Source organism: Meles meles, chromosome 11 (assembly GCF_922984935.1).
Source record: "Meles meles chromosome 11, mMelMel3.1 paternal haplotype, whole genome shotgun sequence".
NCBI lineage: Eukaryota > Metazoa > Chordata > Mammalia > Carnivora > Mustelidae > Meles > Meles meles.
In genome coordinates, this window is record NC_060076.1 from 89,075,097 (window position 1) to 89,091,728 (window position 16,632).

Sequence of the window (16,632 nt, forward strand, 5' to 3'; positions counted from 1 at the left end):
AATACATTAAATAGCGTGTATGTAAATATGCAAGTACTTGGACACAGCTCCATCAGAGAACATGATCAAAGAGCTCTTTGTAGCTGCGCGAACCATCACTGCGGGTATCACACTTACAGAAGCCCATGGCAACAGGTGTGTTGTATGGGTGACTCAAAGACCACAAGCAGCATTGCTGTTAGTAATGTGATTTTCCAAAAGGGGGGAAAGCTCTTGGTAGAGATCTAATGAGCACAGAGTTTAATTCCCCCTGCATTTATATGGTAGTTGTTTTGCTGGAAAATTCAGTGCAACAATACTGGGGGCCTGGCTCACATATTTACAGGCTGGTTTTTCATCTCCATGAATGTCTGGCAGGATATTTGATAGTTGTGTTGGATGCTGATAGATGTGTTGGGATCATTCTTCATTGTGTGGGATGTCCCAGGCATTTCAGGATGTGAAATATAGTAGTACCTCCCGGTCATTGAGACAGTCAAAAATGGAAGCATTAATTACCCTCATTGAGAATCATTGCTACAAAGCCATCAGAAAACTGAAGTCCTCAAATTCAATCCAAACCACAGTTTTAGCTGCACAACTGGGAAAGGTAATCCACTAAGAATTCCTAAAAGGGATGGAGTGGAATGGAACAAGTTTAATGAGGACAGCAACCTCACTTGGGTGTTAATTGGTCTTTTGGGAGAATTCTACAAGTGAAATCCTAAAGTGAGTGCTTCTCCAAGTTCTACTTTTGCTTTTGGTAAGAAAGTAAATTTCCTATATAAAAATGATATTATTCACGAATAAAGATGTTAGAAGACTTTAAATTCAACATCTCCATAAAATATGGTCATCTAGATGGTAACACTTGCATTGGGGCTGCATCTAATGGTATTGTCATTGCTACTACTAATAATAGCTATTATTCATCGAGCTAGTGGGTGATTGTCTTAGTTGAGATGGTCTAGAAGCTGAGCCTGAGGTAGGGATTCAGGTGCACATGATTTTTGAGAGTGTCCTCTTTAGGAAAAGCCTGTAAGGGAATGAGGGAAGCAAGACAGAGAAGCAGAAGGAGTCAACTCAGGATAAGACTGCAGATAAATTCTCAGCCAACATACAGGGTGCCCTGGAGGGACCGCAGTACAAAGTTTTCCCACTGTCCAGCTTTGAGGCAAGGTGTGGGAATATTGTACCCCTTATCAGTCAGTCATTGCTCATAGCCACCGAGCCAATGTGGGAAGTTAGAGGGCTGGCAGGTAGAGGGAATCACTCTAGATGTCTAGATGTCTCTGGACATGAGAGCTCCTATGTTCACAGCAGCTACAGTAAGGGATGCACAGCCTGGTAAATAGGACCCACTAACAGAATTATGACAATGCCAGACACTCAGTCTATTCTCCTTTTGTTTTGAAACAATCTCAAATACCCAGAAAACTTGCAAGTATAACACAAAGATCTTTTTCCCCTCCCCCAAACCATTTGAGGGTAGGTTGCCAACCTAATTCTCCATTACCCCCGAATATTTTAGCGTGTAATCTCTACAAACAAGGACATTCTCCACCATAATTAGCATATAGCCATCACATTCAGGAAATTCACACTGATACATTATTACCATTTAATTCTCAGACCCTATTCAGCTTTCACCAAATGTCCCAAGAATGCCCTTTAGAGCAAAACAATCTAGTTGAAAGGCATGCATTGCACTTAGATGTCACATGCTTTTAGTATTATTTACTCTGGAACAGTTCCTGGATCTTTCTTTGACTTTTATGACCTTGAGATCACAGGGCAATTATTTTTTTAGACATAATAATCCTTCCATCTGGATTTGATGATTGTAAAATGCCCAGTTCCTCACCAAACTTTCAGTTTATTTGTATCAATATTGAATCATAGTTTCCTATTTTATTCCGTAAGTTTGAATCCAGTGTTGTGGTTTATTTTGATGCTCATACTGTCCTCACTTTGACCAGTGTGAATCCCTCCAACTGGTCCTTTTGTCTTTTTCACATGCCCTCAAACAGGCATTGATCACATCCTTGCTTTTGGTCACAAGATATTCCAAGCTGATCTTACAGTTTCCTTCCCTCACCCCTGGAATCAGTCATTTCTCCAAATAGATCTGACTCCTTTTAAGTGGGAAGTGGTACTTAGAAGCCAAGCTGTAGGTATTGAGTGTGCTCATTTCTATTAAAGTGTCACTCCTCCCATGTCTTCTCAGTGAACAGTGGTAGGGAGTGTGTGTGTGTGTGTGCGCGCGCACATGCGCACACACACAATGTGCTCTAAAAGCCATGAGTTCATGTTGATACATGTAATTCCAACACGACATCAGGGTATTCATTCTAATTTTCTTTTTTTCCATATTTGTATCCCTTCTCGGGTAGTGGAAAACATGACTCTTATTGTCCTTATGATGTTTATTTGATTAATCCTCTGATATGCAAGCATTTTCAACACCACCCCCTATCCCCATACAGTCACCCTCCTCCTCATATGCTGGCTCTGACACTGACACCCTGCGACAGGTGCCATGGATGGGCACCATCCACGCTGTGTGGCTTGCCCTGCACTGATACCGAGTGCCAGGCCACCACTCCATAGAGACACACTTGGCAGGCTGCCCCTCCAGGTGCATGCCTTTTTGTTCTATGCAGAATGTCTACTCTGTTACCATATGCCAGGCTCTTCCAGACTTGGGTGCCCCCCTCACCCCAGGTGGGTTCTGATTCTCCATGCCAGGCAGCCCTTTTCTATGCATGTTCTCCTCCCCCTGTTTGGCCTTCAACTTCCCATTTTGGGCTTCCTCACCTACTTCCCATCCTGAGACATGGAGGATTGCCATATTCTGATGGTTTTAGTGCCAAATTGTATGGGAGGGATAGGAAAGAAAGGGAAGTGAAGGAAGGAGAAGAAGAAGATGTATGTGTATTTGTTTCCAGTCATCACACAGGCTTTCAAAATGAGCAGCGTTACTCCGCATTTCACCCTTAAGGAAACTGTGACTCAGAGTGATGAAGTCGCTTGCCTACGGTCTCATGGCCAGTATGTAAGGAGGCAGCATCTGAACCCTGATCCCAGCCTCTAGAGCCAAATTCTGTCCACTCCACACTTTCTCTCAAGACTTTGGTCTTTAAAATCTGTTTGGTCTTAGGGTGCCTGGGTGGCTCAGTCGGTTAAGCATCCAACTCTTCATTTCAGCTCAGGTCACCATCTCAGGGTCCTGGGATCGAGCCCCATGTCAGGCTTCCCATTCAGTGAAAGTCTTCTTCTCTCCTTCTCCTGCTGTCCCTCCCCCAGCTTGCACACTCTCTCTCTTTTTCTCTTTCTCTGTCTAAAATTAGCAAATCTTTTTAAAAAATAAATAAAATATGTTTGGTCTTCATGTGGTTCCCAAATATACAACAGTGGAGAAAGAGAATGCAGTTCTCTTCAGAAGCAGTAGGTTTGTTCACTTTAAGAATAGATTTCCTAACACTTGGCCCACTTCCCTATCTCTCTCTCTCGTCTGCAGAGAGGTTCAACAGGAGCAGGGCTTTATTTGGCTCAGTTGCACACGATGGGTATCGAGGCTGTGGTTTCTGGTGGCCCGTGTCACTCAGCAAGCAGCCTCACTACCTACCTGGTGGTGGTTTCTGCCTTCCATGGCTGGCACTTTTAAAATGAGTCATCTTTCCATCCCTGCCACCCCGTATCCTCTCCCCCAGCCAGCTCTACCCCTGCTGCCACAAGGGAGCTTTGTGACTTTCTGAGACTTCAAAATGGGGAAGTAGATGCTAAATCGGGAACGAGGAAGGGGAGAAACATTTGCTCTGGTTTCAAACACACAACCATGAAAAACTTCAGTCTTCATGCTTTCCATCCCCCAAATGCTGAGGGCTGGTGCGTATAGAGAGTTAGCATATATCTATGTTGTGAACTTTTAACACGATTCTGTGACTCACTTTTTTAATGCTTATTTGTCCGTGTCTTTGGGGTTCCTTTAAGTAACTCCAGAAAACGTTCTAACAATGGAAGACCAAAAAAGAAAGAAAGCATTTATTTGCATAAAATAGCAGAACAGCCGGAGCCAAATAAATTTGACTTCTCCCAGATCTAAGTTCTTTGGAAGAAAATTGATTTGAATGTGTCCAGATGTAGTGTATGAACTTTTCCCTCATAAAATCTTAAAACTGGGCAAATATCCTAGAATTCATCTCGTGTTTATATGTCACCGATGAAGAAACAGAGGCACTAGGGGAAGTGACTGAGGGTGATGGGGGCAAGCGCAGAGCTGTAATTGTGTGTGTGTGTGTGTGTGTGTGTGTGTGTTGTTCACTTGTCAGTAAATACTCAGAAATAGGTATACTTTCTAAGATAAGAAATAAAGCTAAGGCAGATAGAGTTCTGGTTGTCAAGACACACAGTCTTAAGTGAGGCTGCTTCCTGATTTTTATTTCTGTGGCCCAAGCAGGTGGCCTTGGGAGGAGACATGTGACATTGAACCTTTGGCATCAATACCCTTTGGAGTGTACAAGCCCGAAGGAAGGCCAAGGGCAGATACTGAAGTGTGAAAACCATGTGTTAATTCACTGTTTGCATTCAATTTTAGAATTAATTCATTAGTCAATTTTTAGAGGGCGGGGAGGGGTGGGGGGGGAACAAGCTTAAGCAGGCTTCACGGCCACGCCCAGTGAGGAGCCGGAGATGGGGCTCGATCTCACAACCTCGAGATCATGACCTGAGCAAAATCAGGAGTTGTATGTTAACCCACCGAGCCACCCAGACGGCCCTAGAATTAATTTATAGTACTTAATTCCTTTGGGAAGTTTCCCCTGAAAACTGGATCCTTCGGGAAGAACAGTCACGGATTCCGTGTATTTTAATGACGAGAGTGATCTTAGGACACAGCTCACTATTTACCACTACTTTGAGCTGGGTCCTTTTTCCCCAAGACATTATATTCCATGTAGCTTTTTCTTTGAATTAGAGAGAGTCCCAAAAAGCCATTTTATCCAGTAGCAAAGCCACCCATCCAGGGCACACATGCGTGTTGCTGGGGAAATTTATGTGGATGAGAATCGCTTTTAAAAAGCTAACACATTAAAGAAGAAGAAGAAGAAGAAGCTAGCAGGTTTATGAAATCCCATGTGGGGCTCTCTCTCAAAGGTCTCTGAACATAGAAAATAAATATTATAGTAGAAAATAAATTTCAAAAAAAAAAGAAAAAATAAATTTTGCTCACGCGTGTATCTCTTCTTCTGACCACTGCCATTTGCACTTAAAGCAACTGGAACCAACATAATTTTTTAAAATATTTTAAGTGGTTAATTACGTCTGGGGAATTGTTTGAAGGAGTCCCCCAAAATACTTTTTGCTAATTGAACAAGATGACATTTTACATCTTATTTATTTGGTTGTGGTTTAGGAATTCTAAGCCTGAGATTATGCTGCATATTTCTCTTGAAATCTTTTCTCAGTGCTCACTCTTTTTTCCTCACTTGGAGTGTACCTTACTCATTTACTTACTTTCTTCAGTTCCCCAATTTGGGCTGCTGTTCCCCCAGCCCTGTGAATACAGGTTTGGGCTCAGGGCAGTACAAGCGACCAGGAGACCCCGAAGATGACCATTTATAGCAGACGGTGATTTGGATTAGTCACCAAGCCCATCTTGCCCCTCTTTGGGGGGCCATTTCTTGTCTCCTTTTCTTCAAATTTCTTGTCTTGAGAGCCCAATAAAATCTAAGGACAGAGCTGGTTCTCCCTGTAGACAACACTGGGACATCTCCTTTCTTTTCCCCTTTAATTAACTTAATCAGCGACAATTGATTGGATACCAAGTCTGTGCACAACCCAACACTTCGCCCTCTCAAAGAGTTATAAACTCCGTGTGTGGATCATTGCTAGTAATGTTCCCACATCTCCTGCTTGATCTGTCTCCTGCTTGATCTGCCTAATAAATCCTTACTCATTTCATATCCTTTACCCACTCGCTCAGGGGTTTTTCTAATAGGGTGAGAAATCAAGCCACATGGGCGTGTGGCTGTGCGGTTGACTTTGCAGCCTCTTTTCCAAGAAGACCGTGAGTCATAAAAATGGGGAATAGGCATGTAGCTTTCTACAGTTGGTAACAGCCTCTATCTGTTGCCTTTTTCACGATGGTCTTATTTCTTTCTCCAGTGGCAGGGCTGGCCCTTATCTTTGAAACCCTTTTCATAGCTACACAGTTTTGAAACCCAACTTTGATGGCATGCACGGTGTGGAGATTGAGACCGTTAGCAGAGATTTTTGAACTGTCCGTCATTTATTTCCATTTTTTTCTTAACCATGTCCCGCCTTTCTAATTCACTGTGAAACACGCTGATGGGGACATTCAAAGTTTTCCTCTATTTTTAATCTTCAAACGATCTTTATTTGCTGCTCTGCACATTGCTAGCTTTATTCCAGTCTCTTAACACTAGGGTCATAGTTAAACATCAGCTTGGAGCCAAATACCCCGCAGCTGAAATGACCACACCTCCGAAGTGGCATTTTCCCAGGCTGTTCCTGCCTTTAATAATGAGCCAGCCAGGAGGCGAGTCTGTATCTCATTACAGCAGAGCCTTGTATTAGGCCTGGTGCATAATTAGATGTGAGGAATTACAATCGGTCCTCTCTTTGCAAGATTTCTCAGCGACACATCTGCTCTCAGCCATCACTTTTATTTTTAATCTAATGCATTTGTACCTCTCTCTCTCTCTCTCCAAATTACGTAACAACAACAAAGAAACCAAGGCAGTCCAGAGATCGGCGGCTTTAAAAAGACTGGATCCCGAAGAGATTTTCACAAGACGCTGCAGAAACAGACATTTGAGTCAGAGTCCTTGGAGGGCCGTGAAGCAAGCACACAGGTATTTTCTAGCAACAAACATGGTTACCAGGTTACTGGGCTGTTCTGCCCAGGGCATGTGGTTGGTGTTTGAACTAGAGAAAGGGCTAGACTCACAGAATGTCAGAGGAGGAAGAATGCTACCAGCTGACTCAGTGGAGTTTTGTTTTTTTTTTTTTAAACCTGTTTGTAGCTGTAGAAGTTGTTGTTCAAGTGAGAACGTGCAAGTTCAATAATGAAAATAGGTAGAATTGGAGGGGGGTGCCCTCCCCCCATAACAGTTCCTGGGGAGACGCAGGGGGGCCTCTAAGGCAGGCTGAGGACTGAGTGAAAATCCACACGGAGGCCAGTCTGCCCGGTTTCTCTGCATGATTTTGCCACATATTAACTCTGTCGCCCCAGGCAGGATAATTAACCTTTCTGGGCTTCCTTCCCTGGAAGACAAGGATGATAATAAAGCCATATCGTTTTATTTTAACTTTTACTTTTAGTTCCTCATTCCATTAAATTTTTTTGAGTTCATTTAAAAAATATATGTATGTAAGTGAGTTATATCATCTTTACATGACCTTTCAGGAGAGAAAAGGAGAAATTAGAAAATATTTATATTAAAAAGGAGTGTTGGGGGACACCTGGGTGGCTCAGTGGGTTAATGCCTCTGCCTTCGGCTCAGGTCGTGATCTCAGGGTCCTGGGATCGAGCCCCACATCGGGCTCCCTGCTCAACCGGGAGCCTGCTTTCCTCTCTCTCTCTCTCTGCCTGCCTCTTTGCCTACTTGTGATCTCTGTCTGTCAAATAAATAAATAAAATATTTAAAAAAAAAAAAAAAGGAGTGTTGGGTATGGAGACCAGCTGGTGTAAAGGGAGTAGTACCTTAGGAGAGCTGCTTGGCCGCCATCTTGGTCAACTGTTGTGTGATCTTAGGGAAGTCATTTTACCACTTGAGTCCACTCATTGGGAAATAATGGGCTGCAGTGGGTCTCTTCCAATTTTGAATCTCAGCTCTCTGACTTTGACATTAGTTTGGTTTGAGAATATTTAAACCTTTTGGGAAAAAATGGAAACAGCTGAGCTAACGAGGCAAAGTAGTGTTTTGAATCTGATACACTATGTTGGTTGTATTTGAGTGATTGCTCTAGAAAAGGACAGCCGTGGTTAACTGGAAAGTTTGAGAACTCAGGCAGAGGTTCTGTGGGGGAATAGTTGAGCATATATACTGTGTGTGTCTGTTAAAATCATGCAACCCCCAAAACCTTAGAAGAGAATGTTGAAACTATGGGAAATACTAATATGTTAACCCAAAATCAAGAATTCAACTCTTGAATTTGGTAGGAAAGATATGCCTACAGAAATATAGAGGGCAGTATCTTTGGGTACTAGGACTCTTGTGTCTTCTTAAAAAGTATTCTTTTCTCAATTTTAAATAGTTTCTATGGCAAGTACTTATTAATTATTCAGGGGAAGCTGTCTTTTTTTAAAGCATTTTTTGGACTTAGAGAGAGAGAGCGAGAGCATGTTCATGTGAGGGAGGGAGCAGCAGAGGGAGAGGAAGAGGAAAGAGAATCTCAAGCAGACTCCCCACTGAATGTGGATCCTCACTTGGGGCTTGAGCTCATGACCCTGAGATCATGACTAGAGCTGAAACCAAGAGTCAGATGATTAACCTACTAGCCACCTAGGCACCTGAAGGGAAGTGAACTGTGTTAGTCAACTTGGGCTGAATAATAGAGTACAAATAGACTAGGGTCGCTAAAACACCAGACATTTCTTTCTCGCAGTTCAGAGGTGGGTAGTTCCAAGATCGAGGTGTCAGCTGATTTCATTTCTGGTAAGAGTCTTCTTGCTGGTTTGCAGACACCTTGTTGTATCACCACACAGTGGAGACTGAAAGAGAACAATTCTCATATCTCTTGTAAGGGCACTAATTCCATTCACGAAGGCCCCATCTTTATGACCTGATCACCTCCCAAAGGCCCCACCTCCCATTAGCCCGTTAGGCAGTAGGATCTCAACACATGAATATTTCAGGGACACAGACATTCAAGTCCATAACACTAGTCACAGTGACACCAAATAGTAACTAACACATGGGGTTGTTTAAGTATTAAATGAGTTAATATGTGTAAAGCATTTAAGTCAATGCCCGCTCACCCTTAGTGCCCATACCTTCTAAGTAAAATAAACCAGTCATGAAAGAACAAAAATTGTATCATTCCACCTATGTGGGGTTCCTAGAGTAGTCAGATTCCTAGAGACCGAACATAGACTGGTGGTTATCAGGGACTGTCGGGAGTGGGAGGAATAGAGATTATCTTGTAATGGGTACAGACTGCAGTACAGATGGGTACCAACGAAAAGAATTGTGGATGGTGGTTTGCACAACAGTGTGAATGTACTTCACCCTACTGAGCTGTACTCTAGAAAAGGATGAAGATGGTAAATTTTACATTCTGTATATTTTACCACAATTAAAATTTTTTTTTAAAGAAAGCCAGGGCTCTATTCCAACTTGTCCATTTTATAAATAGGAAAAATAAAACAAAGGGGAAGAAATTTGTTCAAGTTGTATAGAACATCTTCTGAAATTTAAAACACCTATGGAGTTTAGCTTTCAGGTGCTGCCATTATAAGCATTATAATGCATCTCGCCAGGCTGAATGGTAAATGACTAGAGAGTTTTACAATAATACCTATTTTTCCAACAATGTGGTCTCTACCACCAGCTGACTGCTTAATCTGAGACCTACAGAGGAATCGGCCATCAGTTCCAGGGCTGAATATGGTGGGCTTCCTGAAACATGGGACATCTGCACTCTATAGGAGATTTTTAAGGGATTTTTCACTGGTAATTTTGACCAAATTCAGTTTTTATTTTATATCATGAGCAACTGAATTTTTCCTTGCTTGGTCAGACAGAGGCCACACCAGGTATTTCAACAAAGGAAATATAATATAGGGAATTGGGTAACCAATGTGGGAAGACCGAGAGAACCAAACGGGAGAATTCAGGTCCTATAGAAATAAGAGCTGGAAACAGTAGGCCATCCTGTGGCTGGGGCGCAGAGCAGAGGCTCTAAACCTGGATCTTTGTTGCAATCCCCTGGAGGGCTTGCTTGAACCCACAGGGCCAGGCCCCACCCCAGAATTTCTCATTCATTAGGTCGGGTGGTGCTTGATAATTTGCACTTCTAATTAGCGTTTCCCAGGAGATGTGAGGCAACTGGTCCCAAGACCACACTCAGGAACCACAGGTCTGGTGGGAAGAGTTTGGAGTTATCAGAACCTAGAAGCTCAGAAGATCCTTAGAGTGAGGATTCCAGTCTCTGAGGGGAGGGCCAGGACCTAGCTAGAGGCGGTGTCCTGGGAATCTCAGAGGAAAGACCCCATGGGGTCTGGGAGTCTGGACTTGGACCTCTTAGGAGAAAGGTCTGACTGGCTGGTGCTCATACCTCCAAGGAGGTAAGATGAGGATGGTTCTGGAAGCGTCCAAACTCGCTGGAAGCCAGAGCCCACTGCCACTACCAAGGTTCCAGGAGCTGCAAGTCCCTTCTTCCTCTTCCGGCCATCCAGGCTCCCTCTAGCACCCCCTACTGGCAGAACCCAAAAGGAGTGGTGGCAAAGCAGAAATGTGACTTGCTGAGGGCCAGGCCCAGCATCACAGAGCTGAGTATAATAAACTTTGGAACGGAGAGACAATGGGTAAATGACCATCACCCCATGAAGCACCCTCATCTGGCATGCTAACAGCACTCCATTAAGTCATCAGCTAGGTTGTAGAGCCAAGTTACACAAACATGGTTTGTGTTTAAGTGTTAGACTAATACTCATTGTGCAGAGATGCTCAGACAGTGAGACAACCGGCAACACCTTCCATGTCGCTCCCATTCTTGGCACCTTCTGAGTGGAACAGGGAGGCCAAGTTCCTGAATGTATGGAAGTTCAATACGTGTGTGGTGCAAATCCGTGGTACACACATATTCCATAAAAAACTTTTTTATGGAATATGTGTGTATTAGAGGATGTGATGCATAATACTGAATACCTTCCCTTTTCATATTAACAACACAGTGTGCTGTGATCACCTTCCTTGTCCAGGGATACATGTTTACTTGGGTTTTCTGCAGTTGGCTGCATAACATCCCATTAGACGAAAGTTCCCAAATCTTTGAATGTTACTTCTTTTGGGAGCTATTTAGACAGTTTCTATTATTTTGTTACTACGATGTCCAGAGATGCTCTTGTCCTCACAATCCTTGCTCACTTGTCCATCGTATCCTTGGGATGGATTCTGGAGGTGATCTATATTGACATCCTTTCAAAGAAGCTTGGTAAATTCAATTCATTTCCCAAGGCCCTCATCAATTCTAAGCAAAAAAAAAAAAAAAGTATAGTAATTAAAGTACTAATGTTGATTATTGCTAGCACATTCAGTTAGGTAAAATTGATGATCTAGCAGAGGTACACTTTTATAAGGCAGATGGATGTCACAGGAAGGATATTTTATAGAGAAATTGTGTAGTGACACATCCATGTAGTAGAACTTGAGAACATTTTACCATTAATTTTATAGTTATTTATAATAGTTCATGTATATTCTTACGATATATCGCTGATTGTGGTTATATTGTCTGAGCCAAGTCTTTGGTGGGATTTGCCATTCCCCATGACTGGAACATTCCTAACGGAATAAAGCATCCGTTTTGTGAAAGCTTTCAGACTCTTTTTTTCAGACACACTGCAGCTAAAAGAGGTCATCCTTTGAACAGCAAAGGGCTTTTCTGCTTTTTGTTCTGGTGCTTTTTCCTATAACTGCTACGAAAGTCCTGTAGAAAAATATTTCCAGCCCCACATCCCTGTCTTCAGAAGCATAACAGTCAGTCTGAGATTTTTCTGGAAGGTTTCATTGGGAAGGCCCCTCTCGGGTCATCTTATTTTCTAGTTTCGACAACCAGCTTCTGAAGTTGAGATTAGGACGAGGTCCCCGCACACCCCAGTCCGGGCTCCTCTCTGTTCAGCCTCTTCCACTTGTGTCTTGCCTGAGCGTGGGACAGGAGCGGCATGCCACAGAGATTCGACTCCCCGCCTCTGGAAGACAGCATGCCCCAAACCGATAGGAGCACAGTGCTGTTTCTCGGACTGCTCCTCAAGGACCGGTTTATCCACATCCGAGGAGTAATTACCTGCTTGCAGGTGGGAAGGAGACGTTTAATTTTAGGATATTCAGGCCAGGAAGCAAAGCGGTGGTTTTTGTCAGACCCCCTGGTTTGCTCAGAAGCCACTTGAGGCCCGATTCTGCAATCCCACGTGGGTGCAGGGGTGAGACCTGCCGGGTTCTCCCGTTCTCCTTTTAGACCTACTGTCTCCCTCTCACAAGATGGGTCTCTTCCCGCAGGCGCGTCCCCGCCACTTAAACGTGCTGTGCGACGTGACTGGGAAAGGGCCCCTCACCGCCTGTGGCTTCGACCTCCGCAGCCTGCCCCCTGACCCACGGCTGGAGAACCTCCTGCAGCAAGTGAGCGCCGAGGACTTCGAGAAGCAGAATGAAGAGGCCCGGAGGACCAACCGGCAGGCCGAGCTCTTTGCGCTGTACCAGTCGGTGGACGAGGTGGGTGCGACCCTCCCCATGCTGGAGAGTTTCAGGGAGGAAGCAGAGTCTCCAGCATTGGTCATGACCAGATAGCCCTGTCTGGATGCTTCATTGTACGATTTCTGGGCCGTTCTCTTCCCTAGGACAGGCCTGTGGGTTAGCCGGCAGTTACTAATCAGTCCTGCCAAGGAGATTCCAGTAATAACAACCAGGATTTTCATTGCTCTCTATAAAACACTTTCACTGACTTTTGTCTCCTTTCATCCTCCCAACATTTCAAGGGTCTGCAGGTAGTGATCTCACTCGGTGAGTCAATGCATTCAGTTATTTGGGGGTCCGTTTTGGGCTTGACCCAGCAAGACGTGCGTTACTTGAACTTTGATATTCTCAAGTGTTAAGATCTTTGTAAAAAATAATCTCTATGAACAACCTGAAGGGAATTGCTTTGAAAACATTCCAGCCTAAAATGATCGTAGCTGTGCTCTTAACATGTGAGCTTCAGGATCCCGATTGCCCACTTTTTTCCATGTTGGAGCTGACCGAGGGCATTGCGATCACTTAGGCTTTGCCTTGTGGTCATTCACTGGGGTACTTCAGCGGGCTGGCGTGAGGAATGACCGTGACTCAAGCCTGTTTAGTATCCTCATACTTCATCGAAGGCTCTGTGCCTTTCCTCTGTCTGTCAGAATGTCTGAACTTCTGGTTCTTACCAAAACTGGCGACAGCAGCAGTTCTGCTGTCCAAATTTTATTGAAAGTTCAGTTGCAAGGGGGCGCCTGGGTGGCTCAGTGGGTTAAAGCCTCTGCCTTTGGCTCAGGTCATGATCCCAGGGTCCTGGGATCGAGCCCCGCGTCAGGCTCTCTGCTCCGCGGGGAGCCTGCTTCCTCCTCTCTCTCTGCCTGCCTCTCTGCCTAGTTGTGATTTCTCTCTGTCAAATAAATAAAATATTAAAAAAAAAAGGAAAGAAAGTTCGGTTGCAGGATCCACAATTTGGGGGCATTTTTGCCTAAGGGATAAGCCATCTATCCCTGCCTCTAATTGTTAGAAATTTAATTTTTGGATCCAACAGGAAGACCATTAGGGAGCAGGCTTCTTAAACCTTGTGAAGCCCCCACCCCTGGGCGTTGTGTTTGCTGACTTGCCCTGGGAGAAGCTTACCATTGGTCAGCACAAAGCCTAGTAAGGAAGGCAGCAGTCACGAGATGTGACGTGACGTCCACTGTGCAAATATTATCGAGGACGCAGACCTCCTCCTCAGCCAGCACCTGCTTCATTGAGGATCCCGAGGGAAATTGTCTCTCAAGCCTACGGACAGAGAAGAAGTTGCATCCACTGGGGAAGCAGGAACACTTAGGAGACCAAGCGCATCTTCTCCTCAAGTCTTTACTTTAGGTCAAATTTCTGTTCGCAGCTACTAAATCTAGTGGCTTACTTACTGGAATTTACTTCTCCTTCGTTCGTTCCTTCCTTCCTTTCTCCCTTATCTCTCTCTGCCTGCCTGCCTGCCTTCCTTCCTTTTCCATATATTCCAGCCACCTTGGTTTTCTGACCTATTTAGTTCATTTGCAGTAACCTCAAATCCTTTTCTGAGTGAAGCAGGTTAAAAATAAACACGAATAATTTGGGCAGTGTTAATCAGCGCCATTCTTCAGATTGCAGAGTAAGAGTCAGGGAGGCTAAGCAACTTGTTCAAGATTCAAGAGGCAAATTACAGTACAGAATGGGCATCCCGGCCCCTTAACCCCAACCTTTATGCTTGCCTGTTTATGTATCTACATGGGACTGCCTTGTGTGTGAGCCCACCTCATTGAAATCCAAAGATGATATAAGCAACCACATTGTATATCATACCTTTTCAATTTCCATAGAAAATTGATTTTTTTTTTTTTTACCAGCTTTGTCAAGAAGTAGTAACCTGATAGGTTTGATTTCCACTTATATTCCTTTCCCTCCCAGTTCCATGGTGGAGGTGCCCATAGGTAAGAAAGTGTCCCCACATGGATGCCGGGAGAGAGGAAACCGTTAAGGGGTGAGGAAGACATGTCCAGTGGGATGTGAGCTCACTGAAGCCCCCGTCGGGGGACCAAATGAGAGGGTGTCCGGTCTTGCTCCGATTACAAAAAGAATCACGGACGCCGAGGAAGGAACTTTGTTTTACGGTCCCCGGAACAATGCAGAAACTCGATTAGGACTGAAAGTTATAGTCTAGAAGAGGTCCTAATAGGTGTGCTTTATTGAGTGGAGAGGAATGCTTTGTAATTATTGTACCAATTATTTGTAAATTGCTATGTCTGAAATGCTGGAGGGCCCCTCTAACGGCCTTTCGTATTCTGAAGCTCACACACACAGAAACTGCATTTGTCCTTGTAATTTGAACTTTCTCCAAAGATGGTCCTGTGGAAGAAAGGAAAATTTCAGGCTGCCTTGAAGTGATCACCCCCGCTGATTTTTTTTTTTTTTTGAAACACATTAATGAAACGACTTAATATTACCATGACTTTACTTCCTGGCAAGGAGAATGAGAAGAGAGGTGAGCTATTACATCCCAATTATGACTGGGCCTACTGGAGAGGGAAAAGTAGAACATAACCGCCAAGCCCCTATGAGGGGACTTCTTTCCCAGATTCACTCTTGGTTCTATGAAAAGCATCCTGTGTATTGGTCCCTATAAAGATGCCCCTGTCCTCCGGATCACAGAAGAGTTTGCATTCAGTCTCCCTAGGCTGCAAGTGACAGAACCCAACTAAAAATCAATTATGAAAAAAATGGTGGTGGGGGATGGGATTTATCCATTCACATAATGCCATCACAGGCGGGCAGATGGAGCGTTGGCCTCAGGATCTCCTGGCTTAACTGAGAGAAGGATGTCTCTCCTACTGTCTTTGTCTTTCTCTCTCCCTCCCTTTTTGTCTCTGCCTCTCTCTAAATATATATATGTATATACACACACACACACACACACACACACACTCATTCACTCAGGAAAATGAAACTACAGACATCCACTTAAAAGTTCGTATTTGCTCTTCTCCTTTTCTGGAAACTAATTCCAACTTCAGATAACTGTAAAGGCTCAAGAAACACATCTAGATTAGAAGAGACTTAGGAAATGCATCAATATGTAGACCTTGCTTGGATCATGATTTAACAAACTAACTGCAAAAAAAAAAAAAAAAAAATGGAGACACTTGGGGGAATTTGGAAGTGACTGTTTAGTAACAATGAGAAATTACTGTTAATTTTTAAAGAATCATCATGATATTACGCTGTGCCTTTTTAGAAGTCTATCTTTTAGAGATTTACAGATGAAGTTTTATGATGTCTGGGGCTTGACTGCCAAGTAATCCACTACTGAGTGGGGAGAGGTAGTAAGTGGGAGCGGAGGTGAAACCAGGTTGCCCATGACTTGAATGTGTTGAAACTTACATGATGGGTAAAGGTGGTTCATTACATCTTTCTCTCCAATTCTGTGTATTTACATTTCCCAATGAAGAGCTTTTAACAAAGGATCCCCAAGATTCAAATCCAGACCAGAAAGAAAGGTAGCCTTAGACACACATGAATGTATGTTCAATTTCTTCTCCAATGGCGGGGGGCTTCTCGTTTTCAATGTGTCTACTCTGATCACCCCTCAAGTGATCTGAGCTTGTTCTGAGTCGGGCAGTGCCTCCTTGGAAACAAGCCCAGCCCTTCCACCGGACAGGATGGCCAGCAGGATTGGGCCTTGGAGAATAGAGGTTAGAGTAGGTGTGACTTAACCACTTTGTGTCACCAATCCAGGTGTAGAGTTATCGGGAAGGCAATTCTATTGCTATTTCTAAAAATGTTACTGTTGCTGTCAGGTAGCTGGGAGGAAGCTCCCATGCTTTATAGCCCAGGAAAATATAATTAGACCCGACTCTGTTCTTTGGAGCCTTGTGAGCTGCAGACCACCAGTGTTCAGATAGTCTATGACAAGGGCAGGAATTCAAGTTTTTAGGACTTGGCATTGTTACCTTTGCATGCATGAAAATAATTAAGATCCTGTGATTATTCAGGTTTGCATGTGAAAAGTTGCCTTAGGGACTTGGTGTTTCTCTTTAAGTCTTGAGTCCCAGTGCATTAAAATAGAGTCCCAAATGTGGTTAGTGGAAAAAAAAAAAAAAGGTGCAATTGCCATTACTAAGTCCTTACTTATGTGTCATTACTAGGTTTCCTGTACTTAGAACTCCAG

The 16,632-nt window shown here is 43.8% G+C and overlaps 1 protein-coding gene across 2 annotated transcripts in view; it reads left to right on the forward strand.

Moving 5' to 3' along the window:
* The window catches only part of DOCK8 (dedicator of cytokinesis 8), a 210,029-nt gene that overhangs the window by 70,786 nt on the left and 122,611 nt on the right, over positions 1–16,632 (forward strand). For both annotated transcript variants that reach the window (XM_046021705.1, XM_046021706.1), the window contains 2 exons: positions 6,731–6,854; positions 12,225–12,437. In XM_046021705.1, coding sequence (XP_045877661.1) covers positions 6,731–6,854; positions 12,225–12,437 — 337 coding nt within the window. The remainder of the gene's footprint in view (positions 1–6,730; positions 6,855–12,224; positions 12,438–16,632) is intronic.